This window comes from Bos grunniens, chromosome 15, assembly GCF_055505025.1.
Source record: "Bos grunniens cultivar Pamir isolate PY7600 chromosome 15, Bosgru_T2T1.0, whole genome shotgun sequence".
In the NCBI taxonomy this organism is placed as follows: domain Eukaryota; kingdom Metazoa; phylum Chordata; class Mammalia; order Artiodactyla; family Bovidae; genus Bos; species Bos grunniens.
This window is the reverse complement of record NC_141179.1, coordinates 43194470-43220259: the sequence shown is the minus strand read 5'-3', so window position 1 is coordinate 43220259 and position 25790 is coordinate 43194470. Positions and strand designations below refer to the sequence as shown.

General features: G+C 36.7%; 1 protein-coding gene across 7 annotated transcripts in view; it reads right to left on the bottom strand.

The window, feature by feature from the left end:
• The window catches only part of SBF2 (SET binding factor 2), a 499142-nt gene that overhangs the window by 217804 nt on the left and 255548 nt on the right, over nucleotides 1-25790 (bottom strand). For all 7 annotated transcript variants that reach the window (XM_086340089.1, XM_086340087.1, XM_086340088.1 and 4 more), the window contains exons 7-13: nucleotides 13426-13558; nucleotides 12082-12190; nucleotides 9720-9833; nucleotides 6764-6841; nucleotides 5534-5647; nucleotides 4875-5003; nucleotides 1331-1429 (exon numbers count right to left, since the gene is read on the bottom strand). In XM_086340089.1, the coding sequence (XP_086196215.1) occupies nucleotides 1331-1429; nucleotides 4875-5003; nucleotides 5534-5647; nucleotides 6764-6841; nucleotides 9720-9833; nucleotides 12082-12190; nucleotides 13426-13445 (663 nt within the window). In that variant the 5' untranslated portion in view covers nucleotides 13446-13558. The remainder of the gene's footprint in view (nucleotides 1-1330; nucleotides 1430-4874; nucleotides 5004-5533; nucleotides 5648-6763; nucleotides 6842-9719; nucleotides 9834-12081; nucleotides 12191-13425; nucleotides 13559-25790) is intronic.

Genomic DNA, 25790 nt, shown 5'->3' with positions numbered 1-25790 from the left:
AAAGATGCTTACTCCTTGGAAGGAAAGTTATGACCAACCTAGAAAGCATATTAAAAAGCAGAGACATTACTTTGCCAAAAAAGGGCCATCTAGTCAAGGTTATGGTTTTTCCAGAGGTCACGTATGGAAGTGAGAGTTGGACTATAAAGAAATCTGAGTGCTAAAGAATTGATGCTTTGGAACTGTGGTGCTGGAGAAGACTCTTGAGAGTCCCTTGGACTGCAAAGGAGATTCAACCAGTCCATCCTAAAGGAGATGAATCCTGGGTGTTCATTGGAAGGACTGATGTTGAAGCTGGAACTCCAATACTTTGGTCACCTGATGCGAAGAGCTGACTCACTTGAAAAGACCCTGATGCTGGGAAAGATTGAGGGCAGGAGGAGAAGGGGACAACAGAGGATGAGATGGTTGGATAGCATCACCGACTCAACGGACATGGGTTTGGATGGACTCTGGGAGTTGGTGATGGACAGGGAGGCCTGGCGTGCTGCAGTTCATGGGGTCACAAAGAGTCGGACATGACTGAGCGACTGAACTGAACTGAAGCAATATTAGGATACTGATCCCAAATCCTTCTTAACTATATTTTCTTTAAGATACATCTCCCCTCAACTTTACACTGGAAGACAATACTTCTCATTTATTTTCCTTTTTTTAGTAAAAAGATTCAACCCTGAAAATCTTCGCATGCAGGAGAAATAAGCCAGTATCCACATTAGCCAGTATCCACTTTTCTGTGTGCATCTTCTCTTCTCTCCTGGTATCCAAATACAGACTTTAACACATTCCAGTCTTTAACTTACTGCGTTTCTTTATCAGGGAATACTTTCACCCTTGAGTTTGTATGGCACCTGACAGTTTTCTTTCTTTAAGCTTTTCATTCCTGTATATTCAAAGCAATGCACCTCGAAGTTTTTCACGATACAGTGGACAGTCACTGTACCAAGCTAAAGCAGAATACATCGGTCAAATCTGTCCCAGGTAGTTGTGGTCTCCATGAGTCTAATTGTTACATCTCAAAAATATTCAATATGCTCTTAAGAAGACAGAGATCCAAATGAAAATCACAATGAAGGCAAATGATAAACTGGAAAACTGGGACTAATATGTTTTCATAATGTATCAATTGACAGGAAAATCACTTTGAAAAATGAGGTCTATTTTGATGCACAGTACCAACTTTAATATTTTGGAACTCATAGTCTCAAGGGTTTTAAATCAGATCAAAAAAGATCATCACCAGGAATATGAAGCTTTTGAATTTTTCAAAGAAAATACTTTATTAATACTTTTAAAATTAATGACTATCTAAATAAATATACTTACGTACATTTTTAAATAGTTGCTCAGCAAGTTCTCTGACATGCTTTATCATCTTCATTGGGTTATTTTCTTCAACTTTAATTCGCTCTACTTCAAAAGCTACCACCTTGGAAAAAGAATCAAATGATAAAGTATCAACTGTAAAATATGCTGAATTAGCAAACCATGTGATAATTTCACACAATTTGCAAACTAAAAAGCATACAATATGTATATTATTATTAAAACAAAGTATTTTATATTTTTACTGGGTTTCACTTCTATTCTAGAGTTAATCAAGTCCTTGAATGTTCTGGTGGTCTCTCTCTCTGATGATTCAGGTCCTGTTTTTTCTTGGGAAAGTCATTATTTTTGGAACTCAATGAGATTCTCTCATTCTGCAGGCCTCACTCAAAGAATTCTCTCACTCAGAGAATTTCAGACAGTCAGAAAGTCTCCAAACATTTCCCTAACTCACAAAATATGAAGTAAATGTTCAAGTTGGGTCACTCTAGTCCTAGTTCTGCTAACAGCGTGATTTGAAACAAGTCACTGAGACTCCTGAAATGCAGTTTTTTCATCTCTAAAATAAGATTAAGAACAAGATGACCTTAAGGCTCCTTCTAGTTCTCAAATTATAGAACATCTGATCCATTTCCTTACCAACTGATTTACTGGAAGAACCATGTTAGTGTGTACACTTGGAGTGGAGCAAAGAGTATTGACAGGAAAAAATGAGGTAGGAGGAAGAAGTAAATAGATGGATTTTTTTAAAGGGTATAATATAGGGATTTTCATTCTAGCAACTAATAGATTCACGGGAGCAGACAGACATATAAAACTATGACTCCAGCTATTGTAGGCCAGCATTCAGAAGGATATCCAAAGAAAGTCAAATGCTTCTTTCCTTCTAACAGGTCTATTTGATGGCTGTCTGTGGATAAGACAACAGACAGTGCTCAAAACTGCTCAAAGCTCCATAAGCCTTGTGTGTGGCAGGCTGCCCTCAGCCAAATGAAAACAAGGCAAGAGCGAATGCAATTTTCCTAAAAGCACATTCCCCTGCATATCAGTTACTTAGTTCAAGATCTAAAGGGTGATATATGTTAGTATTAGGTAATCAATGATCAATCATATTAGAGAATCAGAGATCAATAAGTGATCAGAAAAAACTGTCCACCTCAGGGCACTCTCTCTGAGATCTTCACATGTTTTGTATTATTATTAAGTAAAGCATTTGGTATAGATCTCCATACTCAGAACTAAAACATGTACCTTTTCTTTTATTCTGACTTTACTTAACTATCTTTACAGAGAATAAAAGACCCTTCTCTAAACAAAGGTTATGAAATAAAACCTGTATGAAATAAAACCACCAGTAGCAACAAAAGTCCATATAGTCAAAGCTACGGTTTTTCCAGAAGTCACATATAGATGTGAGAGTTGGACCATAAAGAAGGCTAAAGTGAAAGTGAAGTCACTCAGTCGTGTCCGACTCTTTGAGACCCCGACTATAGCCTACCAGGCTCCTTAGTCCGTGGAATTTTCCAGGCAAGAATACTGGAGTGGGCTGTCATTTCCTTCTCCAGAGGATCTTCCCAACCCAGGGATTGAACCCAGGTCTCCCGCATTGCAGGCAGACGCTTTACCGTCTGAGTAAAGAAGGCTAAGCACCGGAGAACTGATGCTTTTTAACTATGGTGTTGGAGAACTCGTGAGAGTTCCTTGGACTGCAAGGAGATCAAACCAGTCAATTCCAAATGAAATCAACCCTGAATATGCATTGGAAGGACTGTTGCTGAGGCTGAAGCTCCAATACTTTGGCCACATCACTTGAAGAGCCAACTCACTGGAAAAGACCCTGATGCTGGGAAAGACTGAAGGCAAAAGAAGAATGGGGCAGCAGAGGATGAGATGCTTAGATAGCATCACCAACTCAATGGATATGAACTTGAGCAAACTCTGGGAGATAGTGGAGGAAAAAGGTGCCTGGTGTGCTGTAGTCCATGGGGTTTCAAAGAGTCGGACACAGTGACTGAACGACAACAACAACCAGCAGCGTAATAGGGTCACTGTTACTATTCTCCATTACTCTAGGTACTAGGAGTGGTCTTCTTTTACAGACTTCTGAGAACTTCTACATTTCTTGGTTCTAACATAATGCTCTTCCAGAAGTTTAAATGGGAGTAAGAGTCATTGTTCTATCTATCAGAATGGGCTTCTATGAACATAGTTAATGATAAATGGAAAGATGCATCACAATAAGAAAAATCAAAAGTAACACAAAATAGCATCCTTATTTTGAGTTGCATCTGCTCAAACTTTTCCTTTATATGGCCAATTCCTGGAACAAAAGACTAATTCCTTGAACATAGAGACTAAATCTGCCTTTCATATATTTAATATCTCCTAAAGGAAATACGAGCTCTGGGTTGGGAAGGTCCCTTGGAGAAGGGAAAGTGAAAGTGAAGTCGCTCAGGACTCTTTGCGACCCTGTGGACTGTAGCCCACCAGGCTCCTCAGTCCATGGGATTCTCCAGGCAAGAATACTGGAGTGGGTTCCCATTTCCTTCTCCAGGGGATCTTCCCAACCCAGGGATTGAACCTAGGTCTCCCGCATTGCAGGCAGATGCTTTAACCTCTGAGCCACCAGGGAAGCCCAAGTGAAAGTGAAGTCGCTCAATCATGTCCGACTCCTTGCGACCCCATGGAATATAGCCTACCAGGCTCCTCCCTCCATGGGATTCTTGAAGGGAAGGGCTCCAGTATTCTGGTCTGGAGAATTCCATGGACTGTATAATTGATGGGGTCACAAAGAGTTGGACACCACTTAGTGACTTTCACTTTCAAAGAAGCTACACAAATGCCAGAAAAAAATCAGCATTAGTTAAGAATGGCTTAGCTAAATGCAAAGAAGGTGCTAATTCTTACTTGAAATTTGCTATATTTTCCAAGGATTAGTACTTAAGAAAACACCCTGATTTGTGGTTCTTTTATGGAGAAACTGAAATTGTGGCCTCCTTACTTTATTTTCCAAGCTTTGATTAAAATAAAGATAACCAAAAAATCAATAAATAAATAAAAAAGAATGGCTTAGTTAAACTATGGCTCTAGGACACAGATTTAATGTAATAACAGTTTGAAATAACATATTTATACATTAAACTTAGACCTTTCTCTCTATAAAACTGGTAAGTTCTACTTATACAATCACTGTCAATTTTTCAAAAAGATTTTAATCAACTACTTAAAATTCAATTATTCAAGGAAACTTCCTGGTGGTCCAATAGTTAGGCCTCTGAGCTTCCAACACAGGGGGTACAGGTTTGATCCCTGGTTGGGGAACTAAGATCCCACAAGCCAAAAAAGTATTCAGTTGTTCAAAATTTCTATGTATTTTACTTCTGAGACATCCTATAATTATATTTTTTCTAATCCACATTATAAACACCAAGATCTGATACGTACAATAGATATTTTTTTATCTTAATTAAATGTTTAAAACACTGCTTCTCTACTTTTAGCTACTAATTTTGTCTGTAAATAATGAATTCATTTGATAATAAGTATACCTCATCAAAGAGATCACAGGATCTATAGGGAGGACCTCTTTCTGAAACAAAACCTGCAAATGCCATTCCATTGAGAACTTTAGTGAGGAAATCATTCTCAACTAGACCACGCTGTCCCAAGAAAGCTGTCTGTAAAGAAAAACAATGTGAAATGAATAACTTATCACTTAGCAATGGATGAATGAATGGTCAAAACAGAAACATACTAGAAAGATCAAAGCCTGAATAAACGTCTTCATGCATAAGTATGTTGTCATAAAATACATTTCTCTCTAGAAGGGCTTTGATACCTGAAATACTATATGTATTGAATAAAAATGAACCTGTCTGTAAAGCAGGAGTGGAAATCAGAAATAACCTCAATTTAAAAAAAAATCAATTTAAAGTTAACATATTCTAAAGGAAAATATATCAGTTCCACAGTATTATTAAAAATTATCAGACACCTGACACCAACACAACACTGTAAATCAACTACATTCCAAGAAAAATAATTAAAAAAGAAAAAAATTATCAACTAGCCACACAAAGCAGAGATATTAAATAAACAAATGTGATGGATTAAACTCAAAATACATGGCTAGAAAAAGACTGCCAAGTTCTTTTAATTAAATTAGAGTTTACATTTTGGACAGATACAGTATGGTATTAGATCTTACCTTGTGAAAATGTATTACTGGTTCTGCGTGAATTCTTATAAGCTGTAAGCATGATCTATATCCTTGGAAAAGTTGTGCAAATAATCTAAGAAAAACTGCACGCACTTCCTTATCCTGAAAATATAAGAAGAAACATGTTAGATAACTGAATTTCTTAAAAAAGAAAAGAAAAATCACAAATTAGAAAGTTGTAAAGAACCTAAGAGATTATTTAATAAATCTGTGCTTCCTATGCAGAAGTCTCATTTGTAGCAGAACTAAGTAGTGGGCATCTAGTCTGTGCCACGGTTGGACAGTGTAGGCCGTTAAATAGTTCCTTTAAAAACTGAACCTAGTAAAACTTTCCTCTAGTACATCCAATTTTCCTCTCAGAAAAAAACATAAATCAGAGAGGCTCTGCTTTCACCATGTTAGAGAAGGGCATATTTCCCAAGACATTTGATTTTTATCTCCATCAAAAGAATTACTGTTACAATACAAAAGAAAAAACTCAAGACTATTTTAAAAGCTTATGATATTATTCCAAAGTTTATACTAGTTCTAAAAATCTATTCTTACATTAATATAAAATATAACTTAAAAGTCTGTTTTGATAATTCAGATTTTAAAAAAATCATGGTTTTAGAACTCTAAGGAAACTCTCAGATTTAGTCAATCCCTTATTTAATAGATGAAGAAATAGTTGAAAATGCTTCATAACTCATCAAAGGTATGCAGTTCTATAACTTTCCATACTGGCCACAAAGTTCATCACTAAGAAATGCACTGATCAAAATAAAAAAGGGGTCTCTGCTGTATAGTCACTCTTTTATGACTTTCAATTGGAGCTACATTTATCCACTCACTCAAACTCGATTTTCTCTTGTGACCAACGACCTCTGTTTCCATTTTTTATAAACTTCTCTTTTTTATCCTTGCCTGACCCTTTCGATTTGATGCTTGGCACAACTTTTCAGGCTCTAATCTAAGTTCTGATTTTTTTGTCCCATACTTAGTCATGCTTCCTCAGAGAAACAGTCTTAGCCTACTCCTCTCCCAATCAATGTACTGCCTGTGGCTTCCCCTTCAGGAGGTCACAAGGTCAATCAGTGGCAATTCTCCTAATTTCTAATTTGGCACACATTTACTAGGCTGTCCATCTAACTCTCACTATACTCAGCTTCTTTGAAAAATATACAAAGAAAAGAAACTCTTTTTAAAAACATCAATCTTAAATATTAAACTTCTTACCAGCATTTTTGAGTGGGATAAAGCTGTTCGTGGAGGGGGAAAAGCATGATCTGCTACTTCCAAATCTGGATGTAGAATCTAAAGCAAAGAAGCTCTGTTATGTAAAATACCAATAAAACCTATTATTTGATCTACTGGTGGCATTAATATGAAACAGTCTCAGTATGTGAATTACAATATATTCATTCCCTCCATGAAATACATTAGCTGAGGCAGCTCTGCATGTACTATGCGAAAAGATGTTCAAGAAAAAAATATTCAATTAAAATACCCATTACAGGGAAACACACATAGTTTGGTTTCATTTATTTGAATATAGCCGATCCCTTCTCCAGGGGATCTTCCCAACCCAGGGATTGAACCCAGGTCTCCCACATTGCAGGTGGATTCTTTACCAGCTGAGCCACCAAGGGAAGCCCAAGAATACTGGAGTGGGTAGCCTATCCCTCCTCCAGGGGATCTTCCTGACCTGAGAATCAAACTGGGGTCTCCTGCATTGCAGGCAGATTCTTCACCAGCTGAGCTGACAGGGAAGCTGAATACCGAGCTACCAGTATTACCAGCCAAATACCAAGCTACTACTATATATAGTAGTATATATCATATACATATATTTCATTTATATGATAAACATATAAATGAAAATGTAAAGTTCTGAAATACACACTAAAATATAAAATAGTAGTCACCTCTGAGAGAGAATGGTCTAGGGCAGAGCTATTTATCTATACAGTTGAAAATCTAAAGCATTTATTTTTACGTTTTTTAAATATAATTAAAAATTAATTAATTAAAATACTGAGAAGAAACAGAATAAGTTTGTGAACCTCCCAGTCCAGAGGGGTGACAGTATAACACAATGTGACAAGTATTATAAATACATAAAATAATAATATGTGAATATAAAGTATAATTAATTCAACCTAGAGAAAGTCAAAAAAAGAAGGCAACATTTGTGTTAGGCTTTAAAGGCAGGCAGGCTGAGGGGGCACGTGGGAAAGACACATCCATGCAGGGCTTACACAGGGAAAATAATTCTGCATCCGTAAGCAGCAAATTTTTGTCTTTGCAGAATCACTTTCAAATACTGAAGATTTGGTATTATAGACCAAAAAGCTCAAAACAATACTTATGAAAGACACCAAAATATCAATAATATTTATAATCTAGTCATCAAATCATTATCACAGTATAATAACATCTTCATGTCTATAAAAATGTCCCTGATTATTACACTGTGTAACCATCAGATTATAATTATTTACTGACCAAATGAAGCTGACATACTTGTATGTCAAATCTCCCACACAGTCCATCAAATATGATATCTTTTTAGTCTTATACACTTATGTACACTGTAGTATATGATCCAACAAAGTGTTTGAAAACTGCATAAATAGACATACTCAGTTCCACCAACTCTGAATTTTACTCATTGTCAAGTTTGGTGGCACAAGTGTTGAAGGTTAAGGTTTAACAGGGTGCAGCAAAACCTCTACCAAAAGCCACTGACAAGAACTAAAATCTTAACCTTTGTTAATTTTGGTACTTAATCCCTGAATAAGTAAAACTATCATTAAGTAAATGTACATTAATATTTTTAAACTTATTTAATATTTCTAGAAACATAAAACTTTTTCAGTCACTCAAATACTACGGTCTTAGCTTTTGCTATATCCATATACTGCCGGTGCAATTGTTCAGCTAATATTTTTCTTTGAAATGTCTTTAAATCAACTCATCTCTTTAAATCTAGTAAATTTTCTTAGATGATATCATCTGTGAAATCACAGGTTTTGTATGCTATTTTTAATAAAATAAACATTATAACAAATACATAATTATTAAAATTTAAAAGTTGCCACATACCACCCCAAATCATCTCCATTCTTCACTCTGGGAAAGAGGTATTTGTCATCCTTTGTATAAAACATTCATCCTACTAATAAAGACTAGGAAACAGAGGATGGAATGTGATTTGCTCAAAAATACCCAGTGGCAGGATGCTGACTGGAATTTAGGTCTCCTAAGTTCTAACCTAGTATGCTTTTTACGCTATCACACCTGGTATTCCAGATTACAAATCATAGTGGGAACAAGTCAGTCTTCTCTAAGAGTTCCCATCCTACATACCACTATAACAACACAAGGACCAACACAAATTTGGAAATTTCTGAAAATAAAACCCCTCTTGGTAATCCTAGACTTCTGAGTTCCTATCTAAGTTCCTATTTAAGGGGGAAAAAGATTTTAAACAGCTCAGACTGGAATACCATTCAAGAAGAATATGAAAGCCTTAATTTTAGTAATAGCTTGAAAGGGAATGAAGAATTTCTAAGTTTCAAATTTCTGATGATGGGTAAGTGGGCAACTAAAATGTCGGTAAAATACAATACTGTGCCTTGTGCTTTTAAAAATAAACAAAGGTTGACAAAAAATCAATTTGCTTCAATGAGAAGCACTCAGATCACAAGATTTCTTACAGCTTCAATGCACAGAATACTAGACATTTATCAATAAATTACATCTTTTCGTAGTAAGCTGGAAACACTGGCCAGTCCTTATCGCACTGCTTTGCAAGAAGCACATCTACCAAAGAGAAGTGAGATGTCATTAAGAAAGGTGAAGGAAAGGGCACAGGTGCTAGCTTATAATGAGGGAAGTTAGGAGAATCAAGGATTTTGAGGCATAGTCTGGTCTTATTTTCAGAGGTGTGTTTCTAATACCTAGAACAAATATTCACTTAGGATTCAAAGTATACTCTTTAGATAATATTTTGTAAATTATCCTATTCCAACACTATATGAGAATACATCTATATATTTTAAGAACATATAACTCTCGTTTTTAAGTAATTACACTGTCAATGAATGATGTCCAATTACCTTAGTTTAGATTTAAATCAAGAGAAAAATACTTCAAGAAATTAAGTAAATTAAGAAAGAATATATCATACCAAAGAAAGAGCTGCTTGAGTCTGTTGTAGAAGTGGTTCCGGAAGGGAAGAGAGGTGAATACATTCAGGAATTTTAATAGTGCCTCCATCCAAGTCAGCTATGATTACATCTAACTGAAGAAGATAAAAAGAATATATAATTAATAAAATGTCTTTTTAGATTGATTTTCAGCTACTGTATATTTCCCAGTTTCCTCTGAAATTAGATGTGGCATATGACCAAGTTTCTGCTAATGGAGCGAGAAAAGTGATGTACACATTCTCAGGCATTCAAAACAGAGGTCCAATCAGGCCCTCCTATGCTTTCTTTCCTCTTACCATCGCTGAAACTGAACTAACAACACAATCTTGAACACATTCAGAGGATGACAATGCCTAAGTGGATTCTAGCGGAGAAACAAGAAGCAAACAAGCATGGTCCTTTCTTGAATGAGTTCATGGAACAAACTGGTCTGACATAATGGAACACTTCTACAAACTGCTGCATGAGTGTTAAATAAAATTCCATTTTGTTTAAGCCATTGCATTTTGTATGCTTTATTATAGCAGTTCAGCCATATCCTAAATAACATAGTAATCATAAGAGTTAACAAGCAAAGCAACTAGTATACATCAAAACAGTACTGTTTAAGTAGCTAAATCACTAATTTTTAGCATTTTACAAAATCTATTTTAAAATAACATGAAAAATGTAATAGAGAAACCAGTCAAAATGATTGAAGGTATTATGTTGCTAACAGGATTAAAATTAATTCTAATTTATTCAATGAAAAGTTAAGAAATTCATTTTTGTCAATATTTGGTTTGTCTAACTTCCACAGACTGTTTTTATTTACTGGGAAAAAAACTGTCTACAAACCTGATGAGTGTGTTTTTAATTAGTACTAATGAGGTTTCACTTAATGTTTATGCATTTATAGGTATTTTTGTATGTTGATATCAAAGTTAAAAAGGAACCAGATATCCATATGTAAAGTCAGAAAAAAGAATGAGGGTCCTGTTTATAACTGCAATGTGCGATGGTCTTCTGTCAGTTTAAATGACAATTATGATTTGATTACAATTGTAATTATACAAAAGTACCTACAGAGCTTACCTCTTCACTGGCATTTATAACTAAAATAAAATTAGAATAACAAACTCTTTAGGATTTGTGAATCACAGATGTCATATAACCCAACCTTTCAATGAAGAATTTTTCTTAAACTCCCTGAAAACTGTAATGCAATCTGTCTTTGCACTCTACTTAGAGTACTCTTCACATAAGGAGACACATTCATTATACCGGGCAGCTCTATTTACTTGAAAACTCTTAGACTGAGCAGAAAATTGTTTCTATATCCCACTATACCCACTGATTCTATTTCAGCGTCTACCCCTTCTTTCTAAGACAGCTACTTAAATATATATCTTTAGCTATCAAATAACATTAGGTTATTACCTGTGAAAATTTTCTTAGGCCCTCAAAGAATATGGTTTCTAAACTCTTGACATCCTAAATGTCCTTCTATGAAGTTCAATTTTGTTACACTCCTTCTTAAAGCACACTACAGAGAAGTAAACTTATTTTTAATAAGTTTACTTATTAAACTGGTTGAATAAGAGCTGGTTGAATACAGAGTATTACTTTCTCTCCTTTAGTATTTCCATTTAGTATTAAGAACAGAATAATCTGGGGGCAGAAGTTGGGGGGAGCTCACAATAAACTTGTATTCCTCCAAAACCCTTCATTCTTTTGCAAATGCTTTTTGCTTTTTGCAAGTGAAAAAGTGAAAGTAGCTCAGTTGTGTCTGACTCTGTGTACCCATGGACCATACGGTCCATGGAATTCTCCGGGCCAGAATACTGGAGTGGGTAGCATTATCACAGACCTCATTTCAAAAGATGAATAAATTAAAGCACTCATAATAAAAGCATAAATAGACGGCTAAAAATGGATAATTTTATCTTCCTTTCTCATATGCGAAATGAAGAATATAGAAAGATAAACTTAATATGCCAAAAGAGGGACATTTTAAAAGATTAGTGAATTCATTTTATAAATCTCCTTTACTTGCTGTAAGGAAATATTAATGTATTTAGGTTTTTTAATGATGCTGTGCTTCCAGCCAATCTTTTCTATTGGGAATGGAACAGATTTGAAAATAGTAATTAGTTGAAGTGCTATAGGACTGAGGTCACGGCAACTCACTCCAGGATTCTTGCCTGGAGAATCCCACAAACAGAGGAACCCAGCAAGCTACAGTTCATGGGGTCGCACAGAGTTGGACACGACTGAAGCGACTTAGCAGGCAAGCAGGACTCAAAGAAATGTAAGAAACCTCTGACCTCAATAACTAGCCATTTAAAGATGAATACTTACAAGTTCATGAACATCAGTTTTAAAGACAGAATGTACTCCAATAATGAAAGGCGTCGGGGAACTCAGAACTTCCAGGAGCTGAGCCGGGAGAATAGGAATATAAGGGTAACTAGAAATAATAGAAATACATATGAGAAATATTTGTTCTTCCATAATACAACATACCTTTCTTTCATTTTTATACTTTGTGAATTTCAGATTATCTGTGTTTAGAAATTATCAATAATATTCTCAGAGTTGTTAATATTAAATTCTTGGGAGAAAAAAGATTTCAAAAATTCTTCATGTGAAATGTATGATCTGATATAAGAAGATATGAAGTAAGCAGGGCAGCTTTCTTATCCCTTACCCCTCTAGGCAAGCAATCTCTTTAAGTTTTTCAAACTTGCTTGAAAGAATTTTTCCTTAACATAGAGATCTGACATCAGTTGGTAACACTGACTTCCTGATGGAATACCCTCACCACCCACATACTGGTGATAATATATTTCTCTATATAAAACAATCATTTGAGTTCCATTTTCTCTATTTGATTTTTATATTTGGTAAGGATGGCAAGGTACAAAATTAAAGTTTAGAATGCTCTCTTATCTGGAGGTTTAAAAAAAGCACACAGGTTAAAAAATATTTTTAATAAAATCTGTAGACTATATTTTTTCTAGGTCACTGTGACTAACAAATTGATAAAAAAAAATCAGAATAAAATATTGTACTTACAGCACTCTCAGTCATCACTGTTTTCCTTTATACTTTGTATTACAAAAAAAAAATAACATCCCTCTCTGCCCCCAAAAGAGAGGGGAAAAAAGAAAGATAAAGCCTCACGTATTTAATCAGCTTTGACAATCACCAATGCATGGTCACATATATATTTCTACCCATTTTTGTTCTTTTTCCTACCACATTATTTGGAGCAAATCCCAGATACCATATCAGGTATACATAAATACTTCAGTATAGATCTAAAAAAGGTAAGGGCTCTTTTAAAAGTAAAACTATAATACCACTATAACTGCCTGAATTAACAATTTCTTAATATTAAATAATCAGTACTATCTTAAGACTTTTATCTCCAACTATATTCAAAGGGAATTAAATGTTGCTGACAATACTATTCAAATTGATTACTTTTTCATGAAAGGAATCAACACTCAATAATAGGCAACTTGGAAAAGTTCCAAATTCCAGGCTAGATTTCTATCAGAATCATGACTCTTATAACAGCATAACTTTGTAAAATATGCTCTTGTTGTTCAAAACTGTTGTGAAATGATGTTTTGATTGATCACTGATAAGTAATGCATAATCTGGGAATAAATAAAAACACCAAATAAAAACCCTCACCTATATTTAAGAGGAAACATTAATGACTCCAGGGCTCTACAAGCATCACTAAGTCTCTGGAAACTTGCAGAGTGGAAGAGAACCTTATTTTCTGTAAGGACCGCACAAAAGAGGCTGAGGACATTCTGAATTCCTGAAAACACAAAGAGCAAATGCTTACCAAATGCATTAAATTTTATTATGTGCTGCCAAGAAACATAGCCTTAGAATTACATGGAATGAAAAAGCCAATACTTAAAAAAATCTCTGAAGAAAAATATTTAGTTAAACTATGAATTCCAAAGAGCCTATGGGTATTTGTTTTCCCAAACTTTCAGTTTTGTTTGTCTTATTCTTCAAATCAGCGTACACTCATTGACTATATTAGTTAATTGGAAATATACTATTACCTTCTTTTCAACTTCATCTCCACGGTCTGTACATAAATTTCTATCTTAGATGCTTGGCCTTGTTCTAACAACTTTTTTCCCTTTTAAAGTTAATTTGTCTGATTTTAACATAACCAAACCAGTTTTGTTGTTGAAATTTTCCTAGTATATCTTTTTTCCAACTTTTTACATCACTCTTTCTCTAATTCATGGAAATAGCATATAGTTGATAATTTAAAAAAAAATCTCCTCTACAAGCAAGGAAAAAGCAACATAGGAGAATAATATGAATTTATAATTTACATAAGAGGAAATCAAAATGGCTGATTAACATGAAAAGAAGCTGCAACACTTTTAATAATCAGAAAAATTCAAACTCAAAAATTCAGGAGGTATGATTTTAAACCTACTACAATAGCCAAAATTAGAGTTTGACAATTCTAAGTTTTTATGAAGATGGTAGGGAAAGGGATTATCATATACACTGCTGTGATGAATATAAATAAAGTTAAGATGCACATGCACATACCCTGGTATCTAGTAAATGCAGTAATTCTAATAATCCCATTTTGAGTTATTTATTACAGAAACTTTCATGTGTTTCTATATGTGTACCCAAGAAGATAAGGTACAAAAAGGAACATTGCAGAAGTATTTAAACAATGAAAAAAGGGGATACATCCCAAATATAAGAATGAATAATAAATTATAGTAAAATTTTAGTTTAATTTACTAAAAGTTAATACATGAACTGTGAACTTCCAGTTGTTCAAGCTGGTTTTAGAAAAGGCAGAGGAACCAGAGACCAAATTGCCAACATCCGCTGGATCATGGAAAAAGCAAGAGAGTTCCAGAAAAACATCTATTTCTTCTTTATTGACTATGCCAAAGCCTTTGACTGTGTGGATCACAATAAACTATGGAAAATTCTGAAAGAGATGGGAATACCAGACCACCTGACCTGCCTCTTGAGAAATTTGTATGCAGGTCAGGAAGCAACAGTTAGAACTGGACATGGAACAACAGACTGGTTCCAAATAGGAAAAGGAGTATATTGTCACCCTGCTTATTTAACTTATATGCAGAGTACATCATGAGAAATGCTGGGCTGGAAGAAGCACAAGCTGGAATCAAGATTGCTGGGAGAAATATCAATAACCTCAGATACGCAGATGACACCACCCTTATGGCAGAAAGTGAAGAGGAACTCAAAAGCCTCTTGATGAAGGTGAAAGAGGAGAGTAAAAAAGTTGGCTTAAAACTCAACATTCAGAAAACTGAGATCATGGCATCTGGTCCCATCACTTCATGGGAAATAGATGGGGAAACAGTGGAAACAGTGTCAGACTTTATTTTGGGGGGCTCCAAAATCACTGCAGATGGTGACTGCAGCCATGAAATTAAAAGACGCTTACTCCTTGGAAGGAAAGTTATGACCAACCTAGATAGCATATTCAAAAGCAGAGACATTACTTTGCCAACAAAGGTCCATCTAGTCAAGGCTATGGTTTTTCCAGTGGTCATGTATGGATGTGAGAGTTGGACTGTGAAGAAAGCTGAGCGCCAAAGAATTGATTCTTTTGAAGTGTGGTGTTGGAGAAGACTCTTGAGAGTCCCTTGGACTGCAAGGAGATCCAACCAGTCCATTCTGAAGGAGATCAGCCCTGGGATTTCTTTGGAAGGAATGATGCTGAAACTCCAGTACTTTGGCTGCCTCATGCGACGAGTTGACTCACTGGAAAAGACTCTGATGCTGGGAGAGTTTGGGGGCAGGAGGAGAAGGGGACGACAGAGGATGAGATGGCTGGATGGCATCACTGACTCGATGGACGTGAATCTGAGTGAACTCTGGGAGCTGGTGATGGACAAGGAGGCCTGGTGTGCTGCGATTCACGGGGTCGCAAAGAGTCGGACACGACTGAGCGACTGATCTGAACTGAAACTTCTGACTGAAGATGGCAAATGTTGACTAAAACAAAAAACTAAAACTAAAATTTTATTATTCAAAATTTATAAAATGAAATATTAAAGAAATTTAAATATTTTCAAGCGATATGGCTTTTGTAGAGGGTAGGTCTATAACAGTTATACCTGTGACTTTAAGATTAAAACATCACTAAGACTTTGGGGATACCTTTACAACCTGAAAATAAGAGAGCTAGTGCTAATATATCAACATAAACAACTCTCCCAAATATAATGTTGAGTGAGGAAAGTATGGTACAAAGTGATTCTATAGAATGATAGCATTTATATATTGCTTAAAACCATACAAAATGCTACTATATACCGTTCAGGTATATATCAATACAAACATAGACTGTCTAAAGATATATCCGGGAATAAAAAGAACCAAATAAAGGATGGTATTATCTCTGGGATGAGGTGGCATATGCAAGAAGTTTGAACTATATTTATGATGCCACACTTATTAAACTGAATAACATGTGTGTGTTCAGTTGTTCAGTCGTTTTGGACTCTTTGTGACCCTGTGGACTGTAGCTCTCCAGGCTCCTCTGTCCATGGAATTTCCCAAACAAGAATACTGGAGAAGGTTACCATTTCCTTCTGCAGGGGATCTTTGCAACCCAGGGATTGAACAGGTGTCTCTTGTGTCTCCTGCACTGGTATGCAGATTCTTTACCACTGAGCCACCTAGTAGATAACATTAAATATTTTTCTTTGGAAATAATTAAAGCTTAAAAAAAAGCTGCAAGAACAGTACACAGAGCACCCAAATATCCCTCACAATGATTCACCTAATGTTGAATTTTGCTCCATTTGCTTTAACATTTGTACTTTATGTGTAAGCATGCCCTGCCTCTTTCTAAAACCACACACACATTTTCTGACCCGTGTGTCAGAAAATTCTGACCCATGAATGTCATGACATTCATGATGTGTACAGTAAATATGTCAGCATGTTCTTCCTAAGAATAAAGATTAAATCTTCCTTAACCACAGTATGGTTATCCTCCTCAGCAAATTTAACATGTTGCAATATTTTAAGTCTAATCCAAAATCACTGCAGATGGGTAACTGCAGCCATGAAATTAAAAGATGCTTGCTACTTGGAAGAAAAGCTATGACCAACTTAGACAGCATATTAAAAAGCAGAGACAGTACTTTGCCAACAAAGGTCTGTCTAGTCAAAGCTATGGTTTTCCAGTAGTCATGCACGGATGTGAGAGTTGGACTATAAAGAAAGCTGAGCACAGAAGAATTGATGCTTTTGAACTGTGGTGTTGGAGGAGACTCTTGAGAGTCCCTTGGACTGCAAGGAGATCTTACCAGTCCATCCTAAAGGAAATCAGTCCATGCTGTAGTCTATGGGGTCACAGAGTCGGACACGACTGAGTGACTAACTGAATATTTTAAATCTAATCTTACATATGTATTCTCATTTTGTTTCATTCTGACACAAAATTATTCTTTGGAACTTTTCCCCTACCATCAGGATTCATTCTAAGCTTAATGATTTCATTTAGGTGTCCTGTTTCTTTGCTGTGCTGTGCTTTGTCGCTTAGGATGGAGCATTTCCACAGCATTAAATTATTTTCATTGAGATGAAATTCACATACCATAAAATTAACCATTTCAAAGAGAACAATTTATTAATTTGCTTACTGAATCATCCCAAGGACTATATCCTACTCAATCACGTTCTATGATCCTTTACCATATTGTAGAATTTGGTTATCAAAATCTTTTTTTATTTATTATTTTTTTTAAATTTTATTTTAATTTTTTTTAATACCAAAAACATTTTTATTTTATTTTATTTTTTTTTCTAATTTTATTTTATTTTTAAACTTTACATAATTGTATTAGTTTTGCCAAATATCGAAATGAATCCGCCACAGGTATACATGTGTTCCCCATCCTGAACCCTCCTCCCTCCTCCCTCCCCATACCATCCCTCTGGGTCGTCCCAGTGCACTAGCCCCAAGCATCCAGTATCGTGCATCGAACCTGGACTGGCAACTCGTTTCTTACATGATATTTTACATGTTTCAATGCCATTCTCCCAAATCTTCCCACCCTCTCCCTCTCCCACAGAGTCCATAAGACTGTTCTATACATCAGTGTCTCTTTTGCTGTCTCGTACACCGGGTTATTGTTACCACCTTTCTAAATTCCATATATATGCGTTAGTATACTGTATTTATGTTTTTCCTTCTGGCTTACTTCACTCTGTATAATAGGCTCCAGTTTCATCCACCTCATTAGAACTGATTCAAATGTATTCTTTTTAATGGCTGAGTAATACTCCATTGTGTATATGTACCACTGCTTTCTTATCCATTCATCTGCTGATGGGCATCTAGGTTGCTTCCATGTCCTGGCTATTATAAACAGTGCTGCGATGAACATTGGGGTACACGTGTCTCTTTCCCTTCTGGTTTCCTCAGTGTGTATGCCCAGCAGTGGGATTGCTGGATCATAAGGCAGTTCTATTTCCTGTTTTTTAAGGAATCTCCACACTGTTCTCCATAGTGGCTGTACTAGTTTGCATTCCCACCAAGAATCAATATAGTGAAAATGAGTATACTATCCAAAGCAATTTATAGATTCAACGCAATCCCTATCAAGCTACCAACAGTATTCTTCACAGAGCTAGAACAAATAATTTCACAATTTGTATGGAAATACAAAAAACCTCGAATAGCCAAAGCGATCTTGAGAAAGAAGAATGGAACTGGAGGAATCAACCTACCTGACTTCAGGCTCTACTACAAAGCCACAGTTATCAAGACAGTATGGTACTGGCACAAAGACAGAAATATAGATCAATGGAATAAAATAGAAAGCCCAGAGATAAATCAACGCACATATGGACACCTTATCTTTGACAAAGGAGGCAAGAATATACAATGGATTAAAGACAATCTCTTTAACAAGTGGTGTTGGGAAATCTGGTCAACCACTTGTAAAAGAATGAAACTAGACCACTTTCTAACACCATACACAAAAATAAACTCAAAATGGATTAAAGATCTAAACGTAAGACCAGAAACTATAAAACTCCTAGAGGAGAACATAGGCATATTGTAGAATTTGGATTGCCAATATTTTGTTGAAGATTTTTGCATCTAAATTCAAAACGCTAAACCTGTAGCTTCCTTTTCTCATAGTATCCAAGTCTGACTTTGGTATTAGGGTAATGCTGGCCTTGTAAAATGAGTTTGGAAGAGCTCCCACTTCCTCGGTTTTTCAGAAGAATCTCTAATATACAGCTATTAATTCTTCAAATTTTTCACTGGATTCATCCAGTGAAGCTGTGTGGTCCTGGACTTTTCTTTTAGGGATGTTTTTGATTACTGATTCAATCTCCTTGTTAATAACTGTCCTGTTCAGACTTCCTATTTCTTTGTTATTCTGTTTTGGTAGGAAGTTATTTATTCTTCCAGGTTATCTAATTATTGGTGTCATCACAGTAGTTGCTTATTCCCCCATTACCTGCTTATTTATATATCCATCATCAGTATAGACTCATGGATTTCTATTTTTTTATTCCAACATTCTATAAGTTATTACTGATCTTAACTATGTTTGTGCCCATTAAGTCCTAAACTTAGAACGGTCACCCCTTTAACCTAGTTCCTGTGTCCCTATGATATGAACCCTTTCTTTTTTAAGTTCTTTCTTACTTTCTAGCTTGACAAAATAATCCAGGCTCATATTTTACCTACTCTGTCCCTGCTCTGAAGTTAGTCACCTCTCCAAGGAGGCTTGGTTCCTTCCATTAGAAATGGCTTTTAAAAATCAAGAATTGAGAGTATTAGGGTAAATGTTAGATTATTTCTGCCAAGGTATCTTTGTTTTGGGGTTACTTTTACAGATAAGAGTAGATACATGCACATATATGAACACATATACATGCATATAGACAGACACACACATACATATAGATCCATATACATGTATTTGAGAAATCCAAGTCCATATCATTACTTTCAGTTCCAATCTATTCTCACAGAGTCTCCCAACTAACTCCAATACATATTTCTATGTTCCTTTTTCCAGTGAAAACCCTGGATCCTAATGACATAAACACATTTTTTCATTTGCTAAATCTTATATTGGGGGCTTTCCTGATGGCTCAAATGGTAAAGAATCTGCCTACAATGCAGGAGAAAAGAATGGCTATCCACTTCAGTATTCTTGCCTGGAGAATTCCATGGACAGAAAAGCCTGGTGGGCTACAATCCATGGGGTCGCAGAGAGTTGGACACGCAGATGACACCAACCTTACTGCAAAAAGCAAAGAGGAATTAAAAAGCCTTTTGATGAAGGCAAAAGAGGAGAGTGAAAAAGCTGGCTTAAAACTAAATATTAAAAAAACAAAGATCATGGTATCCGGTCCTATCACTTCATGGCAAATAGATGGGGAAACAGTGAAAACAGTGACAGACTTTATGTTCTTGGGCTCCAAAGTCAATGTGGACGGTGACCACAGCCATGAAATTAACAGACACTTAGTACTTGGAAGAAAAGCTATGACCAACCTAGACAGTGTATTAAAAAGCAGAGACATTTCTTTGCCTACAAAGGTCCGTCTAGTCAAGGCTATGGTTTTTCCAGTAGTTACGTATGGATGTGAGACTGAGTGCCAAAGAATTGATGCTTTTGAACTGTGGTGTTGGAGAATTCTTGAGAGTCCCTTGGACTGAAAGGAGATCCAACCAGTCCATTCTAAAGGAAATCAGTCCTGAATATTCACTGGAAGGACTGATGTTGAAGCTGAAGCTCCAATACTTTGGCCATCTGATGCGAAGAGCTGACTCATTTGAAAAGACCCTGATGCTTTAAAAGACTGAAGGCAGGAGGAGAAGGGGACAACAGAGGATAAGATGTTTGGATGGCATCACTGACTCAATGGATATGAGTTTGAGCAAGCTCCAAGAGATGGTGAAGGACAGGGAAGCCTGGCAGTCTGCAGTTCATGGGGCTGCAAATAATCAGACATGACTGAGCGACTGAACAGCAGCAGCAGCCTCGCTCTGTAATCTAGGTTTCCTGGTTCAATGGATAGAGCCCGGCTTGGGGGAGCCAAGCCTTGGATTCCTGTTTTGGTTGCCCCTAACTTTCTAGGTGACTTTATTATTCATTTATTCAACAAACATTTACTGTGTGCCTACCATATATCTGACACTGTCTGAGCCCTGGGGCACGCATTAGCCCATAAAATGGTCACAGTTCCTGTCTTACTAGAGCTAATGGCTGAGTGAGAAGACAGACTACAGGAAATTAACAAGCAACCTGTCCTCCAAACCTTCATTTCCCAAACCTTCAGTTCAATTCAGTTCAGTTCAGTTGCTCAGTTGTGTCTGACTCTGTGACCCCATGAATCGCAGCACACCAGGCCTCCCTGTCCATCACCAACTCCCAGAGTTCACTCAGATTCACGTCCATGGAGTCAGTGATGCCATCCAGCCATCTCATCCTCTGTAGTCCCCTTCTCCTCCTGCCCCCAATCCCTCCCAGCATCAGAGATGCTGACAGAGTCTGCATCTGACAGACAGAGTCTTTTCCAATGAGTCAACTCTTCGCATGAGGTGGCCAAAGTACTGGAGTTTCAGTTTTAGCATCATTCCTTCCAAAGAAATCCCAGGGTTGATGTCCTTCAGAATGGACTGGTTGGATCTCCTTGCAGTTCAAGGGACTCTCAAGAGTCTTCTCCAACACCACAGTTCAAAAGCATCAGTTCTTTGGCACTCAGCTTTCTTCACAGTCCAACTCTCACATCCATACATGACCACTGGAAAAACCATAGCCTTGACTAGACAGACCTTTGTTGGCAAAGTAATGTCTCTGCTTTGCTGCTAAGTTGCTTCAGTCGTGTCCAACTCTGTGCAACCCCATAGACGGCAGCCCACCAGGCTCCCCCACCTGGTGGAGTGGGTTGCCATTTCCTTCTCCAATGCATGAAAGTGAAAAGTGAAAGTGAAGTCACTCAGTCGTGTCTGACTCTTCGCGCCCCCATGGACTGCAGCCTACCAGGCTCCTCCGCCCACAGGATTTTCCAGGCAAGAGTACTGGAGTGGGGTGCCATTGCCTTCTCCCAATGTCTCTGCTTTACAACCCCATATATATGTGGAATCCAGGAAAATGGTACAAATGAACCTATTTGCAAAGCAGAAACAGACACACAGATGCACAGAACAAAGGTATGGACACCATTGGGGAAAAGGGGGTTTGGGATGAACTGGGAGATTGGGACTGACATATACATACTACTAAGATAACTGAGGAGAATCCACTGTGTAGCACAGGGAACTCTACTCAGTGCTCTGTGCTGACCTAAATGGGATATAAATCCAAAAAAGAGAGAATGTATGAATACATATAGGTGATTCACTTTGCTGTACAGTAGAAACTAATACAATATTGTAAAGCAAGTACATTTTGATAAAAGTTTAAAAAAAGACAGTGGAGTTTATTTGCTTCTGTATGTCTTCAGTTTTAATATATTTTGCCTCTTTTGATCATGATTGGTCTAATACTATTTTCTGAGGATGTGAGATGGAAGTAAGTTTGGAGAATTCAGAACTTGAGAATTTGCTGTACCATTTTAGCAACTTCTTGTGAGTCCAGGTATTTAAAAATTAAAATTTATATTTAAAAAAGTCTGTAGTGTAGTAATTTCCAATGGCTATTGTAGCAAATTTCCACAAACTTAATGGCTTAAAACTCAGAAGCCCTACTCCTGGGTTTCCCAGCTTCTAGCAATTGCCTGCATTCTTGAGCTCATGGCCCCCTTCCATCATCGAAGCTGGTAAGGTTGGTTGAGTCTTTCCCTCTTGTGTGAATCAGAGTGCACCACTCTCACACTATATCTCCCTCTTCCATCTTTTAAGGACCTTTATGGTTACACTGGGCCCACCTAAAGGAATTGACACTCGAGTTGCAGTTTTAAGGATAAGCAGCAGTTAGAGTTAGGGAAGGGAGATCAGTAAGACTTTCAAAGTTGACAGACGACCACATGCAAAGAAACAAAGGACTGAGGGAGGGAAAGGCATTCAGAAGACCTACGAGGAGATTTGCCGAGGCCAGGTTCATGAAGAGTCTGTATACCATTAGGAAGGAATCCAAACTTTTCCCCTGAAGACTCTGGAGAAGAACTTTTCCCTCTCTACTCCCCTCTGAACCCACTGTAATACCCACAAAGAAATAAACCCATTTTGATAATCCATTAGAAAATACAAGTCATGGCAAGCATCATGTAGTATTAGATAAAAAGTGAAGAAGGAAGGCATACAGCTCTCCTTAGAAAGCTTACATTAGTAGAATCAATTTGTGACAGCAAGGAGTGAAATATTACACTATATTTACTACTAAAGGATAACATCTCATGTATTAGAAATGAGTTAGGGGTAACAGTCTAATGCTTAAAGGGTAAGTTTCTCATTATCCAGAAAATTATTTCAGTTCAGTTGCTCAGTTGTGTCCGACTCTTTGTGACCCCATGGACTGCAGAATGCCAGGCTTCCCTGTCCATCACCAACTCCTGGAGCTTGCTCAAACTCATGTCCATCAAGTTGGTAATGCCATCCAACCACCTCATCCATAATATAAAATAAAATTTACCTGTGACTAACTACTGGACAGCTTAAATTTTGCATTTTTAAACATCACATGCTTTAAGTTTTAGATAATTAACAATCTCAAACATTTTAAGAAATTAAATTACATTGATGTTTTTATTCCTAACTAGCAACACTTGTTGCTGGCTTCATTATCCTTGAACTGCTAGTCATAATCAGTTTTCTAAATAACCTTGAATGTTTCCTAGTCTTCAGTAGCCAATGTCTATCCAAAGCTACACAATAACAGGAGAGAAAAACAGTATGAAAAGCAAACATTCCAGTGATAATTTCTACTGATTTGACTACAATGATACATACACATCCTGTTGACTGTCCAAATAGTAAAACATTCTGAAAAATTACTTCCTGATCTTAACTTTTCTTTGGGGGTTAAAGATCTAAAATTCATAATATCAAACATTAATGAAGGTATTTGTTTCTTGCTTTGAAAAAACACCACCACAAACTTCTCTCCAGAAACCTCCCCTTCTCTGAATAATAAAGATACGTTATACAAATAGAACACTATGTCTCAGCTTTCAAATGGGCAATTTGAGGAATTGAAGGTCCTGGTTTCCTTGGCAGGTTATATTTCCAAAAGCCTTAAAGAATTTACTATAATTCTGTCAATCCACAATGGAGAAAATGTTATAATGGTCATGGCTTAACAAAAGTCATGAAAAAGGATATTTCCCATTCATTTGATCACTATTTGTTGAAAGCCTACAAGAAAAAGAAATGCAACAAGGCAAAATGGTTGTCTGAGGAGGCCTTACAAAAAGCTGAGAAAAAGAAGAGAAGAGAAAAGCAAAGGAGAAAAGGAAAAACTTGAATGTAGAGTTTGAAAGAATAGCAAGGACAGATAAAAAAGCCTTCTTAAGTGAACAATGAAAAGAAATAGAGGATAACAAAGAATGGGAAATACTACAGATCAAAGAATATTCAAACTACCACACAACTTCACTCAATTCACGTGAGTAATCCTGGTAATGCTCAAAATCCTTCAAGATAGGCTTCACCAGTATGTGAACCAAGAACTTCCAGATGTACAAGCTGGATTTAGTAAAGGGAGAGGAATCGGAGATCAAATGGCCAACATCTGTGGAATCACAGAAAAAGCATTCCAGAAAAACATCCAGGAATTCCAGGAAAACATTTACTTTTGCTTTATTGACTACAGTGTTGTGACCATATGGATCACAACAAACTGTGGAAAATTCTTAAAAAGGTAGGAATTCCAGACCACCATACCTGCCTCCTGAGAAACCTGTATGCAGGTCAAGAAGCAACAGGTAGAACTGGACGTGGAACAATGGACTTGTTCCAAATCGGGAAAGGAGTACATCAAGGCTGTATATTGTCATTCTGCTTATTTAACTTATATGCAGGGTACATCATGCAAAATGCTGGGCTGGATGAAGCACAAGCTGGAATCATAATTCCCAGGAGAAATATCAACCTCAAAAACGCAGATAACACTACCCAAATGGCAAAAAGCAAAGAGGAATTAAAGAACTTCTTGATGAAAGTGAAAGAGAGTGAAAAAGCTGGCTTAAAATTCAACATTCAAAGAATTAAGATCATTGCATCTGGTCCCATCACTTCATGGCATATAGATGGGGAAGCAATGGAATCAGTGACAGACTTCATGTTCTTGGGCTCCAAAATCACTACAGATGGTAACTGCAACCATGAAATTAAAACACGCTTGCTCCGTGGAATAAAAACTATGACAAACCTAGACAGCATATTAAAAAGCAGAGATATCACTTTGCCAACAAAGGTCCATCTAGTCAAAGCTATGGTTTTTCCAGTAGTCATGTATGGATGTGAGAGTTGGACCATAAAGAAGGCTGAGCACTGAAGAACTGATGCTTTGGAACTGTGGTGCTGGAGAAGACTCTTTAGAGTCCCTTGGACTGGAAGGAGATCAAACCGTTAATCCTAAAGGAAAGCAACTCTGAATATTCACTCCAAGAGCTGATGTTGAAGCTGAAGCTCCAATACTTTGGTCACCTGATGTGAAGAAGGGACTCACTGGAAGACTCTGATGCTGGGAAAGATTGAAGGCAGGAGGAGAAGTTGACAGCAGAGGATGAGATGGCTGGATGGCATTACCACTTCAACGGACAAGAGTTTGAACAAGCTCCAGGAGTTGGTGATGAACAGGGAAGCCTGGCATGTTCATGGGGACACAGAGTTGGACATGACTGAGCAACTGAACAATAACCACCACCACTATGCTCCAGATACTAGGAATACAATAACGAAGAAAAATAAAATCCCTACCCTCTCAGATTATCTAATACTTTATACAGTTAAGTTCTGTAACTACCGTTGAGAGGCAATGTTTCATATTTGTTACAAATTCAGTATATTATTTCCAAATATGTTATAAATGGAAATC